General features: G+C 42.6%; 1 protein-coding gene across 1 annotated transcript in view; it reads left to right on the top strand.

Annotated features, from left to right (window-relative positions):
• Positions 1 to 19,890, top strand: part of LOC125463873 (E3 ubiquitin-protein ligase rnf213-alpha-like) — a 162,360-nt gene that overhangs the window by 71,549 nt on the left and 70,921 nt on the right. The window contains exons 31-37 of the mRNA XM_059653679.1: positions 680 to 835; positions 1,730 to 5,263; positions 8,507 to 8,643; positions 9,776 to 9,874; positions 12,715 to 12,836; positions 13,483 to 13,605; positions 17,414 to 17,460. Coding sequence (XP_059509662.1) covers positions 680 to 835; positions 1,730 to 5,263; positions 8,507 to 8,643; positions 9,776 to 9,874; positions 12,715 to 12,836; positions 13,483 to 13,605; positions 17,414 to 17,460 — 4,218 coding nt within the window. The remainder of the gene's footprint in view (positions 1 to 679; positions 836 to 1,729; positions 5,264 to 8,506; positions 8,644 to 9,775; positions 9,875 to 12,714; positions 12,837 to 13,482; positions 13,606 to 17,413; positions 17,461 to 19,890) is intronic.

Below are 19,890 nucleotides of genomic sequence, written 5' to 3'. Positions count from 1 at the left end.
CCTATCAAAGCTGAGGACACACAGGCCAAGACATATTTGGAATGGGAATTGGCTTGCTCTTTTTTTTTAACCTGCTCCCCGACCCACTCAGCACCCACTTCCTACCTCAGTCAAATAAATAAAATTCAGTGCCATATTCCTGAAAAAAATGTCAGTTTTTAGGTGAAAATGAAATTTGTATGTGCTCTGCAAAACTTTTCTACATCGGTCATCTGTGGAAGATCATTCTTTTTACAAATTGTCTGAATTGCTTTCTAATCTTAATTGAAATTTCTTGAGCAAAAGCTTTCTGTAAGATTCTATATCGATAACTAACAGAGAACAATCTCCTGCTGTTTGATGTCCGTTCAGTCCAAGAAAGAGAAAACGTGATACAGGATTGTCCTCCTTTACTTAGAATTTTTCAAGAACTGTTCATATAAGGTCATCATCTGGGGACTTTTGGTTGTCCACCAATTTGCATTCTCCATCAAAGATGGACGATGATACAGGCTGTATACAGAGGGTGGTTTTCACAGCAGACACATTGTATAAATGTTATTCTCTTCCTGGAAAAAAAATCAGGTATTTGTAAAGAACCAGTTGTTCTTCCAAAAAATGAAGTTGACCTTATTCAGAAATCAGCTTTGTTTTGTGCCATTGTTTATGTTAACCTTCACAAGTATTTTCTTTTTGTAAGGTAAGGAAAAGATTGGAAGAATTCCTTTTCAAGATCCTCATTCTAGGATTCCTGAAGGACAGTTGGGGAAGGATCTGGAAACGTAGCATGACTCACCTGTATATTGTGGAACATCTGGATGTCAATGAGTTCCTTTATAAACAGCAAGATCAGCAGGTTATTTAGACCACAGTACTTTCAATGAATGGTATCTCTTGAGGTTTGACACACAAATTATATCCTTGATGTACATGTTTTACAGTAGATATTAATTTACAATGGATTTATACTTACATATTAACAAGAATGTATTTGAGTATGTTAAGCAAGTATATCTAAAACATGCCAATTGAAACCTTCATATAATGGTGACGCAGCACAATTTTAAATATTTTCTGTTCTTCTGGTGACTGTTAGCTGGAGTCTTGCCAACAGGTCAAACATTTCCAAATGAAACAGGACCTGTACCTGAATTAATTAGACACTTACCTAAAGAAACCAACAAAAAAATTTCATTATTATCGATATAAAGAAATTAAACCAAAACTGATATAACTGATCAAGCGTTATGATCCCAAGTAATATTGCTATTAGACAAGACATACCTCTGAATGAAAGTTGTCTTTGACAGTTTGTAATCCTTTTTATTTATTGTGGTGGTCATTCACTGATACATAGTGCACAAGGATTTTCTTTAACAACAAAATAGGAGTTTATTGCATTTAAAAAAGGGGAAAAAGACAAAGGGAAGATGATTAAAAGAAAGCAAGCTACCTAAATATAGAATGCAGGCCAAAGATCATAAAATATACATCAAAATATATATTAGTACATCAGTCTCATCTATTCCCTGACACCAAAACTTTACAGTGAGTGGAATTCTCTTTATATCATATCTTCAGGTTTGACTTAACTCTTGTCCCTGCTTTCATCCAGGCCTATGATTGTTATTTTGTCCACACTAACAACTAATAATGCTTCTTCTTTCCATAATACAATGGATGCAACTGTAAGGAAAAGAAATCTGCTCTTTTATTAATATTTCTTTCAATGCTTTTTTTCTTCATGTAGGCAAGCATGGGACTTCTGGGTATCCTACCCACTATTCACTGCAGACCACCAAGAGAAGTTCGCCAACTTGAATTAAAAAAGCACCAAGGCATCCACCATAATATTTTAGATCCATTAATGGATGAAGATGTATTTGTCAGTGAAGCCTATCAAAGACCTTACCAATATCTCCGTAGGTTCAGTGTGCATAAGGACATTGATGCATTCTCATATAAAAAGTATAGCGTTGAAGGAAATCCAGCTGAATGCCTAACTTTATTCCTACAGTACTGTGGACTAAGGGATCCTTCCTGGGCAGAGTTGAGAAATTTTACTTGGTTTCTGAACCTTCAGCTAAAAAGCTGTGAGCAGTCAGTATTTTGTAAACCTTTGTTTGTTGGAGATACCCTGATTGGTTTTAAAAACTTCATTGTTGAGTTCATGATTCTCATGGCTCAAGACTTTGCAACACCCGCGATGAACATTTCAGATGAAAGCCCTGCTTTCTTAGCTATCCAAGAAGAGGAAGACCTGCTTCCGTTCTTGATCCGGAAAAGATGGGAAACCCACCCTCATCCCTACATCTTTTTCAATGCAGACCATTTGTCCATGACTTTCTTTGGCTTTCATTTAAGAAGTGTTGGAAAGCAAATTGATGCTGTGGATCATCGGACTGGCGAGGTTCTGAAAGGAAATGTCATGTCTCCACAGCTCTTAAATGGACTTAGCATGCAGAGAATACAGTTCAACGAGGATATTGATAATCTTCCCAGAGAAGTGAAAATCCGAAAGCTTTGCCTTGTACTTGGGATTGAAGAAGCAATTGATCCAGACGAGACTTATGAACTAACTTCAGACAACATGATGAAAATGTTGGCCATCCACATGCGCTTTAGATGTGAAATTCCTGTCATTATCATGGGGGAGACAGGCTGTGGGAAGACAAGACTGATTAGGTTTCTCTGTGATCTACAGAAAGGGAAGCATAAGACTGAAACAATGAAACTGGTTAAGGTACATGGAGGCATGACAGCAGAGATAATCTATGCAAAAATTGGAGAAGCAGAGAAGCTTGCCCTTGGCAACAAAGTCAAGTATGGCTTGGACACGGTCCTGTTCTTTGATGAAGCCAACACCACAGAAGCTATCCATGCCATTAAAGAAGTCCTCTGTGATAAAACAGTTCGAGGTAAAACAATGAAAAGCAACACTGGTTTAAAAATAATTGCAGCCTGCAACCCTTACAGAAAGCATTCGGAAGCTATGATCAAACGTCTGGAAATGGCTGGGTTGGGATACCGAGTTAAAGTTGACGAGACTGAAGATAAGCTGGGAAAAATACCTCTGAGGCAGCTAGTTTACAGGGTGCAGCCCTTACCGCCAAGTATGATTCCACTTGTATGGGATTTTGGACAGCTGAGTGACAAAGCTGAGTTGGCTTACACGAATCAGATTGTTCGAAGATATATCCGGATCCATAATCTTCCTTTTCTGCATGCAGAAATCATAATGGAAGTTCTAGCAGCCTCACAGAAATTCATGAGGCAGAAGAAAGATGAGTGCAGCTTTGTGAGCTTGCGAGATGTGGAACGATGCATGAAAGTCTTGGTGTGGTTTTATGCACACAGAGAAAATCTATTCGGCTACCCAAACCCAAACACAAATATGTTACAATCTCTGATATTGGCGCTAGGAGTTTGTTACTATGCTTCCCTGTCATGCAAGGAACAGTATTTAGCAACGATATGCAAATTTTTCCCTGAACCTTATGATTCAGCCACTGAAATCCACAATCAAATTGTCCACTGTCAAAATATTTTCATGGAAAATATAAAGACGCGGGAAACAATAGCTAAAAATGAGGCCTTAATTGAGAATGTTTTCTTAATGGTCATTTGCATTGAACTGAGGATCCCACTATTCCTTGTTGGTAAACCTGGTAGTTCAAAATCTTTGGCAAAAACAGTTGTGTTAGATGCGATGCAGGGGCAATCTGCTTACTGTGAGCTGTTCAAAAAGCTGAAGCAAGTCCACATGGTGTCTTTTCAATGCAGCCCCCATTCAACAGCAGAGGGGATCATCAACACGTTCAAACAGTGTGCCCGCTTTCAGCAGGGCAAAAACCTGGATGAGTATGCTTCCGTTGTGGTCTTAGATGAAATTGGCTTGGCTGAAGACTCTCCACAGATGCCACTGAAAGCTCTTCATCCATTGTTGGAAGATGGCTGCGTTGATGATGACAATCCAGACCCTCACAAGAAAGTGGGCTTCATTGGAATTTCAAACTGGGCCTTGGATCCTGCTAAAATGAACCGTGGGATTTTTGTTTCTCGATTGGATCCATGTCAGAACGAGCTCATTGAGACAGCCAAAGGAATATGTTCGTCTGACCCTGCTTTGCTACAAAAGGTGCAACATCTCTTTCCCAGCTTTGCAAAAGGGTATCTAGAAGTTTGTGAAAATGAAGACGGGCAGTTTTTTGGACTCCGCGACTACTACAGCCTTGTCAAGATGGTTTTTATCACAGTGAAGGAGACAAAGTGCAATCCAACAGAACAACAGTTGGCTGACACCATCTCTCGGAATTTCAGTGGTAAAGATGACTTTAATCCACTTGAAATTTTTCTCCCTAATTTGGACTCTCTTCCTGAAATAAGTACACTGGAGATGGTGAAGAAAAATATCAGAGCAGATTCCAGTGCTGGAGAGTGTCGCTATCTATTGCTCCTCACCAAGAATTACGTTGCCCTTCAGATTGTACTGCAACATGTTTTTCTTGATCTGGATGACAAGCCTGAGATTATATTTGGGTCCAGTTTTCCAAAGGATCAGGAGTATACGCAAATTTGCAGAAATGTAAATCGAGTGAAGACCTGCATGGAGACTGGGAGGACAGTAATCCTTCTGAATTTGAAAAACTTGTATGAAAGCCTTTATGATGCCTTGAATCAATACTATGTGAACCTTGGAGAATACCAATATGTGGATCTGGGCTTAGGAACGCATCGTGTCAAATGCAGAGTGGACAAAAGGTTCCGACTTATTGTTATTGAAGACAAGGACGTTGTCTATGAACAGTTTCCCATTCCTTTGATCAATAGGCTTGAAAAGCACAGCCTGGACATGAGTACTGTACTTAACCAACAGCAGCAAAGTATCAACAAACAATTGGAGCTATGGGTCAAGGAGTTTGTGTCGGTGAGAATGAGTCATGATGGACTTCAAGATGGATTAATGCTAAACCCTTCAGATGTGATCATTGGATTCCACACTGATGCATGTGCCAGTGTACTGCTGCAAGTTCTGGATACTGCAGACCTGACAAACAACGATATCTTTGAAGATCCTCGGATTATACTTAAATCAGCAAAAAGACTTCTTTTAAACTGTGTGACTCCAGATGCCGTGGTTCGTTTAAAACATTCAAAGCTGGGGGATCAGGAAGTCAAGGAGCAGTGGGAAGAATACTTCGTTCAACAATGCCATAAGTCACTGAGTAATTATATTCATCACCATCTCGGAAACACAGAAACACGACGACACAATTTTGTTGAGGTAATAATGTTGAAATGTACACATTTAGAGGAATTTCAATATTGCGACTCCGGCAAAAAGATTACACTGTGTAAAAAATTGAAATCCAATTATGGGATCTTAGCTACCATGATTTATTTAGTAAGAATGAAGTCCCTGAGTCAAGTGGTTCTCTCATCATTTATTGAGTTTACTTAGTACAACTTGATCTGTGGAAGGGACACCCCTCAGTATTAACTTGTTGTGTCTCAGCACAAATACGTTAGGGCTTTGTTTGGCTGTGCAGGGGTTCTGGCTTGTCCTGAACTTATTTAGCACGGACGCTCTCACTGCGGTGCTTCAAAACCTGTCCTCTGTTTGACTCAAGGAACTGTTTTTATGACTTCCCCAATTTCCCATCCCTGGATCCAAAAGGTATTGCTAGTCAATCATGCTCAGGAGGGTTCTTCCAAATGGGATGCTGAGCTAGAAAGTGGGAAGTAACTAGATTCAACAGGTCATTATAGCTTCAGCTACCATTCATCGTATGCTTTCAGCAATTGTAGATTTTCTGTTTTGATAATGAAATTCTGAAGCTTAAGCTGGATAGCCAAACCATATATCCAAATTGCTTGGATTTGATTTATATCTTCAATTTGTACTATTTAAATATACAGTTAATGGTAAAGTCCCCATGGTCCTAGCAGGCAACAGGGCCGCTCTCTCTCTCATTAGAAAGGGCAGTGGTTGTGGGTTAACCCAATGGTCACATTGCCTCAGGCAAGAGGACGGCTTGCATGGAAAATCCTACGTGCTGCCGCAGGAATTGAGCCTGCGCTGTTGGTATCACTCTGCATTGCAGACCAGCCATCCAGCCGGCAGAAACCGAAATTGCTGTAAAAGCTCAGCAGGTCTGGCAGTGTCTGTGAAGAAAATAAATCAGAGTTAACGTTTCGGGTCCGGTGACCCTTCCTTAGGATACCTGAGAAGATTGAAAATTTTCTGGACAAAATGTGAGAAAGAAACGTTGGAAGCTTTGAAGCCACGTAGAATGAAACCCCTCTCATGTTTTAACCATACCTGATACTACCTCCTGTGTAAATGTCTACCTAAGTTAACATGTGCGTTAACATACAGTCATACAGCATGGAAACAGACCTTTCGGTCCAACTTGTCCACGCCAACTAGATTTCCTAAATTGAACTATACTCATTTGCCTGTGTTTGGCCCATATCCTGCTAAACCTTTCCTATTCATGTACCTGTCCAAATGTCTTTTAAATGTTGTGATTGTACCCACCTCCACTCTTCCTCTGGCAGCTCATTTCATACAAGCACCACCCTCTGTGTGAAAAAGTTGCGCATCAGGTCCCTTTTAAATCTTTCCCCTCTCACTTTAAACCTATGTCCTCTAATTGTGGACTCCGCTATCCTTGGGAAAATATCTTGGCTATTCACCTCATCTATGCACCTCATGATTTTATAAACCTCTACAAGGTCACCCGTCAGCCTCCGATGCGCCAGCGAAAAAATGTTTCAGCCTATCCGGCTCTCCTTATAATTCAAACCCTCCACCCCTAGCAACAGAGGTAGTAGGAACTGCCAATGCTGGGGTCTGAGATAACACAGTGTAGAGCTGGATGAACACAGCAGGCCAGGCAGCATCAGACGAGCAGGAAAGCTGACCTTTCGTGTCTGGACCCTTCTTCAGAAATTGTGGGTTTTCCCCGGGCCCTCCAGTTTCCTCCAACGGTCCAAACATATGCCAGTTAAGTGGATTAGCCATGCCAAATTGCCCCATAGTGCCCAGTGTTGCCTGAGACTAACTTCAACATTAACTCAATTCATTTAACTCCACTTTTTCTTACTTTAAATTAATTCATGTTTAGCCCAAGTCTTGCTTTAACTCTAAGTTTGGTTTGAATCCAGCTATACCCTGATTTGAGTGAAGTGGCCAACATTGTTCTCCATGTAGATCTCACTTCATGGTTCCTTGTCTTCTCTGACGATTTCCTTCAGGGCACATGCTTCTCAAATATAGCTTCTTCTCAGAAAATTATTTTGTTCTGTTAACTTATCGGAAAGTGTGCTCTGTTTCCAGAAAGCTCTCTGGCACTCAGCCAATGAATTGATCAAAGCCTGTTCACTTTGTTCGATCCTAACCAATGTAGTTTCTTGGTAAATAACTCCCAGATGTTTACTGAATGCGAAGCTGGTAAAGCACAGTAGGTCGGACAGCATCTGAGGAGCAGGAATGACATACAGTCATGCAGCATGGAAACAGACCTTTCGGTCCAACTTGTCCACGCCAACTAGATTTCCTAAACTGAACTATACTCATTTGCCTGTGTTTGGCCCATATCCTGCTAAACCTTTCCTATTCATGTACCTGTCCATGAACTATCCTACCTTGGGTAAAAGACCTTGGCTATTCACCCTATCCATGCTCCTCATGATTTTATAAACCTCGATAAAGGTCATCCCTCAGTCTCAACCACTCCAGGGGAAAAAACCCCAATGTATTCAGTCTCTCCCTATAACTCAAACCCTTCTGTACTGGCAACATACAGTACATGTGTTTCGGCCCAAAATGTTGACTTTCCTGCTCCTCGGATGCTGTCTGACCAGCTGTGCATTTCCAGCTTCTTATCTATTGGCTGTGGCTTCCAGCAGCTGCAGTCCTTACTGCCTCCAAGTCCCAAATGTTTCCAGCAAGCCATAAACAGTGACATTCCGTACTCCATATAAGGTAGTTGTGGTGGCTGCATGGCTAGGGACCGCCTGACATTTGCCTTATTTGGTCAATGCAGGAAACTGTAGCTCACAGCATGTCCTGGCTGCAGTTTAACTGAGGTCAAAGTCTAAACTAGCTTGACCAAAATTCCCAGCATGCTTGATTGTCGATCTTTGCTGATTATTGTAAGCACTTCTGGCGCTGGCCACCTGACCACACCAGGGATATGCAGGCTGGGTGGATTAGCCATGATAAATATGAGGTTATGCAGTAGGGAGGCGGGGGTGTCTGGGTTTCGCTCTTTTGAGTGTCAGTACAGGCGCGATGGGCCAACTGGCCTCTTTCTGCACTGTAGGGATCGTATGATTGACTCGCCAATTGGCTTCCTTCCACTGTTCCTTCCCTGATTCGTATTGAATGCATTTTTCGAAGAGAAATCAGACTCTGAGTAAATAATATGAACTTAAGCTGCAGGTTGAGCACTGAAAAGGCTGAAGTTGCACCCACTGACATGGGCATCATTGTGCTAACTGTAAAATTCTGTTGTTCCAGGTAACAACATTTTCCAGGCTTCTCACCAAGACAGACGTCAAGGTACTGGTCAAGGAACTTCATAACAATGTCGAGGAATTTTCCCTGCTGTTCCTGCACCAGTTTGACACAGAATATTCCTTCTGTAAAAAGATAAGGTCAGTGATCCTGGGTTTGCCGCAATTGTTAATCATTGCAACATTGCTCTGTTACGTAAAGATACAATCAAACCCCACATCTGGGATGTGCCTCTGTAATCAGACACCCTTCTGGTCGTACACTCTCAAGTGGTTGTTGTCTGTGTACATTATCCAAGAGAAATGCATCAAAGACTAAGATACGTCAGACAAACCAAGCTGCGAGATTGATTCAAGAAGATGGGAAGAGTGGTCACCCAGCCTGTGCAAGTGCAACAATCCCATGGTTGAATAGCCCATCGAAGGTTACCTTCTATAGGAAGGATGTTGTTAAACCTCAGAGGGTGCAGCAGAGATTTCCAAGGATGTTGCCAGTACAGGAGGGTTTGAGTTATAGGGAGAGACTGAATACATTGGGGTTTTTTCCCCTGGAGTGGTTGAGACTGAGGGATGACCTTTATCGAGGTTTATAAAATCATGAGGAGCATGGATAGGGTGAATAGCCAAGGTCTTTTACCCATGGTAGGATAGTTCATAACAAGAGGACATGGTTCTAAGGTGAGAGGGGAAGGCTTAGAAAGGACCTGAGGGACAACTTTTCCACAACAGAGAGCGATGTGTGTATGGAACGAGCTGCCAGAGGAAGTGGTGGAGGCAGATACAATTACAACACATAAAAGGCGTCTGGATGGATACATGAATAGGATGGGTCTGAGAGGGTTATGGGCAAAATGCTGGCAAATGGGACGTGTAGTTGGCGTGGATGAGTTGGACCGAAAGGACTGTCTCCATGCTGTATGACTCTATCAGATATTTGCCCAAGGGAAAATGGCTTTGTATGAGTCAGTGCCTTCTGGATAGTAATTGAGGGATGGGAGGAGAGAAAGGAATGGTTTAAAAACATCCATGTGACCTTTCTTCAGCAATGACTCAGATCTAAGGTTTCTGGATTACTGAGGTACAACTTGCATTTATTTTCATTCACAGGTCCAGAAATTGGTAAAAACTGACTCAGTGCAGTTAAGCAAATGTCCAAATTTTCTGATCTGATTAAAAAAAGACTGTTCTGACCAAATCATTCAGAAAAAATAAAAATCAACACCTTCTTTGTGTGTTCCAGATTGAAAGTGTGTTAATCTTTTTGTGCCCACAGAGAATCATTTCAAAGCCTGAGGACTGGCACTCGAGTGTTACTGATACAAATGGATACTGAAGAGTCCTCCCACAGTTCTGAGCTGATTTCTTCTGCCAAGTAAGTACAAATGGTTTTGCCATCAGGTAAGAACAACAGCGCATTCACACTAAAACAAACAGTAAGAACTGTGGATGCTGAAGGTCGGAAACCAAAACTGAGAGCGCTAGAGAAACTTAGCAGGTCGGGCAGCATCTGGAGAGAGAAAACAAAGTTAATGTTGCAAACCCATTGTCAGAACCAAAATAGCTGGGGAAGTGTGGAATATGTGCTGATGATGGAATGGGGAGGTAGGGAAGAATAGACTATATGGAGACAGTGCTGAGACAGAGAAGGAGGGAGGAAAAAAAGGAATAACTAAAAAACAAAAGCCGAAAGAACTGTGGATGCTGTAAATCAGGAACAAAAAGTCCCTGGAAAAGCTCAGCAGGTCTGGCAGCATCTGTGGAGGAGAAAGCAGAGTTAATGTGTTGGGTCCAGTTCCGAGGAAGGTTCACCGGACCTGAAACGTTAACTCTGTTTTTTACCTTCGCAGATGCTGCCAGACCTGCTGAGTTTTTCTAGCAACTTTGTTTTTGATATAGTTTAAAAAAAACAAAGGGGATTACTGATAAGCCGAGAGGGAGATAGCACCCCACCCAGCTATTCTCTTTCTCTCTCTCTCTCTAAATCTCCTTCCATCTCTGGACACCATCTCCATGTACTTTATTCTCCACCCTGTCACCAGCATTTATTCCACCCTTCCCTAGCTGTCTCCGGTTCTTGCTATTTTCTCTCAACACATGCTGCCAGACTTGCTGAGCTCCTCCAGTACTTTCTGTCTTTGTTCAAGGTGCTCTAAAAGGAATCCTGCTGTGACTAGACCTATTCACACATTGACACCAGGAGGTTATACAATCCAGAAAGATTGAACAGACTGGAGGTCTTTTCTCTAGAAAAGGATTGACCTGCTGAAGGTATTTTAACATTGTAAATCGATTTATTAAGGTGGAAGATGTGCTTGCAGACAAGACCAGAACTAAGGGCCATATATATAAAATTGGTGATTAATAAATGCAACCTGGGGTTAAATGTCTTTACAGAGAGAGAGGCTAGGTTGTAAAACAAAACTGGAATGAATAGCATTTCAAGGAAGTTAGAAAAACGACTTAGGTGGATAGTAATTAAAGGAAATATTGATGCTCTTTAACATATAGGGTTTGGAGAAGCCTTAAGTGCAGCATAATCATGGACTTGTTCGGTCAACTGGTCTGATTTTATCCTGGAAATAATTTCTAATTTTTAAGAAGTTGGTTGATTTGACAGTGATGTTTAGAAATACTGGAGTTTTGCTTTGCAATAATATGTTTATCCCCTCTGCATCATTAGATCTATGAGTTTCAACCACCTCTAGGTTAGTGCTTCAATTTCAAAAATGTCAGACAGGGTTGGATGCCACAGGCAATCTCAAAATTGAACATTTCTTGAGGAGATTTCCAGTGAGATTATTTTTATTTTTGCTGTTTTGAGGTGTTTAATACAGTATTCTCCTGCTTATTTGACAATAACTGAACATTTAGGGGTAATCGATTTGGAATCACCTTTTCCTGATACATTCAGAGGAGTGTGTTGTAAAATGATGCAGTGAGAGCTGGCAGTTTTGTAACCACTAAATGCTGAATGATGGAAAATCACTGTTTCGGTGAATTGGAGCTTCACTTCTCATCTCTAGTTACCCTTGATAAGGGGGTAGTCAGCTCCCTTGTTGAACCACTGCAGTCTGTGTGCTGTAGGTAGACATGCAATGCCCTTCAGGATGGAATTTCAGGATATTGATGTAACGATACTAAAGGAACAGAGATATTTTCCCAAGTTAGGATAGTGAGTGACTGGAGGAGGGCTTACAGGGGATGGTGTACCCATGGATCTGCTGCCCATGTACTCCAAATAGAAGTGGTCCTAGATTTGGAAGGTACTGTCTAAGGAGCCTTGGTGAATTTCTGCAGTGCATCTTGTAGGCAATACACACAGCAGCTACTGAGCTTCTGTTGTTGATGTAATGGCTTTTTTTATGGATATGGGCCCGTCAAGCTGGCTTTGTCCTGGATATGGCTTTTTTTTTAATGGATATGGGCCCGTCAAGCTGGCTTTGTCCTGGATATGTCTTTTTTTTAATGGATATGGACCCGTCAAGCTGGCTTTGTCCTGGATATGTCTTTTTTTTAATGGATATGCACCCGTCAAGCTGGCTTTGTCCTGGATATAGCTTTTTTTTAATGGATAAGGGCCAATCAAGCTGGCTTTGTCCTGGATATGGCTTTTTTTTAATGGATATGGGCCAATCAAGCTGGCTTTGTCCTGGATGGTGTCAAACTTCTTGAATGTTGTTGGAGCAGCACTCATCCAGGCAAATGGAGAGATATCCCATCTTGTCAATATTACATCCTGATACCTTGTAGTTGGTTAACGGGGACTCTGAGGAATCAGGAGATAAATTACACGCAGCAGATTGTTAGCTGTTGGTTAGTATTTAAACAGTATTTACCCTACTTGTCCAGTTCAGTTCCAGTCAGTGGTAATTCCAAGATGTTGGTGGCGGGGGCTTCAGCTATAGTATTGCTATTGACTGTCAAGAGGCTTTGGTTAGGTTCTGTCTTCTTAAAGATGGTCATTGCTTGGCACTTGTACTGCATGAATGTTTCTGCCAGTTGTGAGCCCAAGCTTCGAAGTTGTCCAAGTCTTACTGGATTTGGTCATGGACTGAAGATATGTCTTGGATTTGGAATGACCACCCTCCAACAACTGCAACCATCCTCCTGTGTGCCAGGTATGTGCACAGCCAGTGTCTCCTGTTGATGTTGGTTGGATGATATGATCTTGTTTTTAAATCTAACATTGAGGCCTTATATTTTAATTTCCAGGTACTGTACAATGAACGAAATGAATCTGATGAGCTCTACATCCAAGTCAAACTGCTTTGTGTATTTTATCACAAAGCTCTCTCGAATTGCAGGCCGAACAAAGTATATTGGATTTCAAGGAGGTATGTTCAACTGGAGAGATGGCACAGTTTTGCACTGGGATAGTAGTCATGTCTGGTGTAAACTAGCAGGATTTTTGTCATATTTGATGCAGAAAGCCAAGAATAGTGCAACACATGAGGAAGCTGCATGTGTGTGCCATGCAAATACTGTTGTTGTCATTAAAAAAAACAGCTAGTTCGCTGCTTTCCTTCAGGGAAGGAAGTCTGCTTTACTTACCGGGTGTGGCCCTGATGTAACTATAGACCCACAGTGATATAGTTGACTCTTATCTGTCATCCAGCTAATTAGAGATGTATAATAAATGCTGATGCCTGCAGCATGTGAATGATTTTTTTAAAAAAAATCAATCTTTGCACATAAATCTTTAAGTGGTGGTAACATTCTGTTGTTGCAGTATGAATGTAGGAGCTGACCAATGAGGGCAGAACTACCTGCAACTTGGGGGAGTAGATCAAAGATGCTATATGGAGGAGAAGCACCATCCTGTTTGTGAGTGTATCAGGCCAACTTCCCAATTGATCTTAAAACAAAGTGACTGAAAATAGATAGCAGGGACGTTAGCAGAGGCAAAGAAAACAAATAAATGAGGGCTCATTGTTGTGGGAACACTCTTCAGTCTTGACATGTATCTTGATTACTGTGCAGGCCAATGGCTTTCTGTCCACATTGATGATGTGACTGAATCAGAGGAGATGACCTCCGATCTATCTGCATTCTATAACCTGACTATCAGCGAACTGTTTGCAAAGGCTTTGGGTGCACCCGCAGGTAATTTATTGCTTCCGTCAGAGTGAGTTAAATTGTGCTTCTTGCACTGTTGTATGAAGGAGCATGCTATATAGTAATATTATAAATTAATAAAGTAATCCAGTTCTGAGGAAGGGTCACTGGACCCGAAACGTTAACTGTGTTTTTGCCTTCACAGATTCTGCCAGACCTTCTGAGCTTTTCCAGCAACTTTGCTCCTGTTGTTATAAAGTAATAATGTGTTGAGGTGCTCAGATTAAAATTGCAGGCATTTGCAGATGGCTATCTTCCTCTCTGTTTGCTGTCATTTTGAGGCACAGTGATTAGCTTTTCATCTTCTACAATTCATACAGCACTAAAAATATTTGTACCTGATGAGGCCACATTTTTGTTAGCTTCCATAACATAATAATAAGAAATAGATAACCTAGCCCTCAAAGATTGGACAGACATTTACTACAGCTCCCAATATCTGCACATATTTCGATCATAGACCCTTCAATATTTGGGGCAATGCTAAGCTGTGCAGTTGCAAAAAGTAGCTCCTATCCATCAGTGCATCATGCTTCGTGTGGCCCCAGTAACATGGAATCCAAGAAGTTGTATACTATCAGATCACATGATATGGTTTGGTGTTGATGTCGTGAACATGCCTCTGTAAGGTATACAGTATAATAACAATGAGACATCACACAATAGAGTGTATACAGCTTTAAAAGAACACTTGATGTGAAGGAGCTGATTCCTTCCTGGGCCAACGCTCCCCTTCAAAGTTATCAGCACGTCATGAAGACATACTGCAACTTTTAAGAGAGAATGACGCCTGTGCTTCCTATTAGATTGTTTGGAAAATGCAGTTAAATTGCAGTGTTAGATGTGTAACTTCGTAAGATTTGAATTTTTAGATAGTTGATGAGACTGATAATCATTAACAAACACAGAGAATGCTGAAGAAGCACAACAGGGCTGGCAGCTTCTGTGGAGCGATGATATGACCTTTTTTTCAGTCCCTAAAGGGATTGGAAAACAATGTTTGATGCTTGCGACAGAGGAGCAGTGAGGGGAATAGATGATGTAAAGACCAAGTGGTTGCTAATCCTGGTGAAAGAGAATAGAGATGTAAAATGGATGTAGATTACAGTGTGAAAAAGAGAAAATGGGTCTCCTCTGCTCAGAGAAGAGTAAAGGATATACAGCCACGGGATCGTGGTTGTGGGAGGGACAGAGGTACGAAAAATAGAGAACAGATATTGCACAGTCAGGCTCTGAAGTCATGGAATTTAATATTGACTCCTAGAGGCTACAAAGTACCTAAGTGAAAAGTGAGGGTTAGTCTTCCAGTTTGCTTTAAACTTGGGTGGAACACTGTAGCAGGGCTCAGATGGCAATGTTAACATGGGAGCAAGGTGGTTCATTGAAATGGCAAGCAATTGGGAGATCGGGATCAGCCTTATTGACAGTGCAGAGATGTTATGCAAAGCAAAGATATTACTATTTCCTGCCTTAGGAGTTAATTTATTCATCTATTTCAGGACATTTACTGCATTAAGGATGTCACAGTAATTTAAGTTGTTGTAATAAAATGCTGCCGTGTTCAATTCTCAACCCACAGATAGATCACAGAACTGTACAGCAGGGAAATAGACCCTTTGGTCCAACTCATCCATGCTGACCAGATATCTTAAATTAATCTGGTCCCATTTGCCAGCATTTGGCCCTTATCCCTATAAGCCATTCCTATTCATGTACCCATCCAGATGCCTTTTAAACATTGTAATTGTACCAGCCTCCACCACTTCCTCTGGCAGCTTATTCCACACACGCATCACCCTCTGCTTTTAAAAAATTGTTCTTTAAATCCCTTCTACATCTTTTCTCTCTCAACCTAAACCTATGCTCTGTAGTTTTGGACTTCCCTGGTCAAGGGAAAAGACTTTGTCTAATCAGTTCTTCCATGGCCCTCATGATTTTATTAACCTCTATAAGGTCACCCCTCAGCCTCCAACTCTCCAGGAAAAACAGCTGCTGCCTATTCAGCCTCTCCCTATAGCTCAAACCCTCCAACTCTGGCAATATCCTTGTAAATCCTTTCTGAACCCTTTTAAGTTTCACAACATTCTTCCTGTAACAGGGAAACCAGAATTGGACGCAGTTTTCCAAAAGTGGTCTAATCAATGTCGTGTACAGCTGTAATATGACCTCACAACTCCTTTACTTCATGCACTGACCAATAAAGGCATGCTAAACACTGCCTTCACTATCCTGTCTACCTGTGACTCTACTTTCTAGGAACTCATAATGCATAAAAACTGAAAGAACTGCGGATGCTGTAAATGAGAGACAAAAACAGAAATCGCTGGAAAAGCTCAGCAGGTCTAGCTGCTTCTGCGGAGAGAAATCAGAGTCAACATTTTGGGTCGAGTGACCCCTCTTCCTCACAGATAATGGAAATAGTTTTTACAAGGTGTATTAGTGACCTCTGGTGGCAGGAACCAGAGATACACCCAGTTCTAATTAATCCAATAGAACATAGAACATTACAGCACAGTACAGGTCCTTCGGCCCTCTGTTTTGTGCCGACCTGTCATACCGATCTCAAGCCCATCTAACCTACACTATTCCACATACGTCCATATGCTTGTCCAATGATGACTTAAATGTAGTTAAAGTTGGCGAATCTACTACCGTTGCAGGCAAAGCGCTCCATTCCCTTACTACTGTCTGAGTAAAGAAACTACCTCTGACATCTGTCCGATATCTTTCATCCCTCAATTTAAAGCTATGCCCCCTCGTGCTCGCCATCACCATCCTAGGAAAAAGGCTCTCCCTATCCACCCTATCTAACCCTCTGATTATTTTATATGTTCCAATTAAGTCACCTCTCAACCTTCTTCTCTCTAATGAAAACAGCCTCAAGTCCCTCAGCCTTTCCTCGTAAGACCTTCCGTCCATACCAGGCAACATCCTAGTAAATCTCCTCTGCACACTTTCCAAAGCTTCCACATCCTTCTTATAATGCGGTAACCAGAACTGAACACAATACTCCAAGTGTGGCCGCACAAGAGTTTTGTACAGCTTCACCATAACCTCTTGGTTCTGGAACTCGATCCCTCTATTAATAAAAGCTAAAACACTGTATGCCTTCTTAACAGCCCTGTCAACCTGGGTGGCAACTTTCAATGATCTGTGTACATGGACACCGAGATCTCTCTGCTCATCTACACTGCTAAGAATCTTACCATTAGCCAAGTACTTTGCCTTCCGGTTACTCCTACCAAAGTGCATCACCTCACACTTGTCTGCATTAAACTCCATTTTCCACCTCTCAGCCCAGCTCTGCAGCTTATCTATGTCTCTCTGCAACCTACAGCATCCTTTGTCACTATCCACAACTACACCAACCTTAGTGTCGTCTGCAAATTTACTAACCCATCCTTCTACGCCCTCATCCAGGTCATTTATAAAAATCACAAACAGCAGTGGACCCAACACTGACCCTTGCGGTACACACTAGTAACTGGTCTCCAGGATGAACATTTCCCATCAACTACCACCCTCTGTCTTCTTTCAGCAAGCCAATTTCCGATCCAAACTGCTATATCTCCCACAATCCCATTCCTCCACATTTTGTACAATAGCCTACTGTGGGGAACCTTGGAGTTGTCAGGTCATTCCAGCCACAACTATAATTGGTATCTCTCTTTCATCTACAAAGTGCTCATTTAAAATATATTGACCAAATGTGTGTGATTCATTGTGAGAGTCTGACCATGGGGCACTATAAACTCTGTATTACCTTGACTTTACAGAACTCTGCTTTTTCCTTTAGCAATTGATGAGCAGAACACAATTCTAGAAGATGATGGAAAAATCAAGGTATAAACTAATTAATGAAATGTTCATACTGCAGAAATGTTTCTTCAATGTGATTAATCAAAGATGTATTAAAAAGGAGAGAGATAATGGGAACTGCAGATGCTGGAGATTCCAAGATAATAAAATGTGAGGCTGGATGAACACAGCAGGCCAAGCAGCATCTCAGGAGCACAAAAGCTGATGTTTCGGGCCTAGACCCTTCATCAGAGAGGGGGATGGGGGGAGGGAACTTGAATAAATAGGGAGAGAGGGGGAGGCGGACCGAAGATGGAGAGTAAAGAAGATAGGTGGAGAGAGTGTAGGTGGGGAGGTAGGGAGGGGATAGGTCAGTCCAGGGAAGACGGACAGGTCAAGGAGGTGGGATGAGGTTAGTAGGTAGCTGGGGGTGCGGCTTGGGGTGGGAGGAAGGGATGGGTGAGAGGAAGGACCGGTTAGGGAGGCAGAGACAGGTTGGACTGGTTTTGGGATGCAGTGGGTGGGGGGGAAGAGCTGGGCTGGTTGTGTGGTGCAGTGGGGGGAGGGGATGAACTGGGCTGGTTTAGGGATGCAGTAGGGGAAGGGGAGATTTTGAAACTGGTGAAGTCCACATTGATACCATATGGCTGCAGAGTTCCCAGGCGGAATATGAGTTGCTGTTCCTGCAACCTTCGGGTGGCATCATTGTGGCAGTGCAGGAGGCCCATGATGGACATGTCATCAAGAGAATGGGAGGGGGAGTGGAAATGGTTTGCGACTGGGAGGTGCAGTTGTTTGTTGCGAACTGAGCGGAGGTGTTCTGCAAAGCGGTCCCCAAGCCTCCGCTTGGTTTCCCCAATGTAGAGGAAGCCGCACCGGGTACAGTGGATGCAGTATACCACATTGGCAGATGTGCAGGTGAACCTCTGCTTAATGTGGAATGTCATCTTGGGGCCTGGGATGGGGGTGAGGGAGGACCACTCTCTCCGTGACTCCCTTGTTCGCTCCACACTGCCCTCCAACCCCACCACACCCGGCACCTTCCCCTGCAACCGCAGGAAATGCTACACTTGTCCCCACACCTCCTCCCTCACCCCCATCCCAGGCCCCAAGATGACATTCCACATTAAGCAGAGGTTCACCTGCACATCTGCCAATGTGGTATACTGCATCCACTGTACCCGGTGCGGCTTCCTCTACATTGGGGAAACCAAGCGGAGGCTTGGGGACCGCTTTGCAGAACACCTCCGCTCAGTTCGCAACAAACAACTGCACCTCCCAGTCGCAAACCATTTCCACTCCCCCTCCCATTCTCTTGATGACATGTCCATCATGGGCCTCCTGCACTGCCACAATGATGCCACCCGAAGGTTGCAGGAACAGCAACTCATATTCCGCCTGGGAACTCTGCAGCCATATGGTATCAATGTGGACTTCACCAGTTTCAAAATCTCCCCTTCCCCTACTGCATCCCTAAACCAGCCCAGTTCATCCCCTCCCCCCACTGCACCACACAACCAGCCCAGCTCTTCCCCCCCACCCACTGCATCCCAAAACCAGTCCAACCTGTCTCTGCCTCCCTAACCGGTCCTTCCTCTCACCCATCCCTTCCTCCCACCCCAAGCCGCACCCCCAGCTACCTACTAACCTCATCCCACCTCCTTGACCTGTCCGTCTTCCCTGGACTGACCTATCCCCTCCCTACCTCCCCACCTACACTCTCTCCACCTATCTTCTTTACTCTCCATCTTCGGTCCGCCTCCCCCTCTCTCCCTATTTATTCCAGTTCCCTCCCCCCATCCCCCTCTCTGATGAAGGGTCTAGGCCCGAAACGTCAGCTTTTGTGCTCCTGAGATGCTGCTTGGCCTGCTGTGTTCATCCAGCCTCACATTTTATTATCCTGTATTAAAAAGGAAACTGTTTACAGTCATTAACATGATGCATTGTTTGATCGAAGTTGAATGTTACATGGGAAGTTGTGACATGCTAAACCATTCAGGATGTTAAACATTGGGGCTTGATTATTGGTATATGCTGTTGTGTTTAAAGTTTTATTCTGATATTTTCTTTTCCAAATCCAACAGCACTGATTACATGAAATAAAGGTAGAATGTATGGAGAAACTTACCAGGTCTGGCAGCATCTATAGAGAGAGAAAAAGAGTCAATGTTTTGAGACCAGTACAGCTCAATTATACTGTAGAAGAGTGGGCTCAGAATGTTAACTATTTCCTTCTTCATTGATGCTGCCAGACAAGCTGAACGTCTCCAGCACTTTCTGCTCTTTATTTCAGATTTCTCGCATCCACAGTATTTTGCTTTTATTATACCCCATTTTCCCTATAAATGCAGATACACCCTGACAAGTTCTCCCCAGTTACCCATAATGAATGTGTAACAATCACTTGTTTATTTGTTTCACTCAGACTATGGCATTGTTGCCAGAGCCTATGAAATCATAACATAGGGCATCTGG

The sequence above is a fragment of the Stegostoma tigrinum genome, chromosome 22 (assembly GCF_030684315.1).
Source record: "Stegostoma tigrinum isolate sSteTig4 chromosome 22, sSteTig4.hap1, whole genome shotgun sequence".
NCBI lineage: Eukaryota > Metazoa > Chordata > Chondrichthyes > Orectolobiformes > Stegostomatidae > Stegostoma > Stegostoma tigrinum.
The sequence above is the reverse complement of the archived record's forward strand: the minus strand, read 5'-3'. Positions and strand labels throughout refer to the sequence as shown.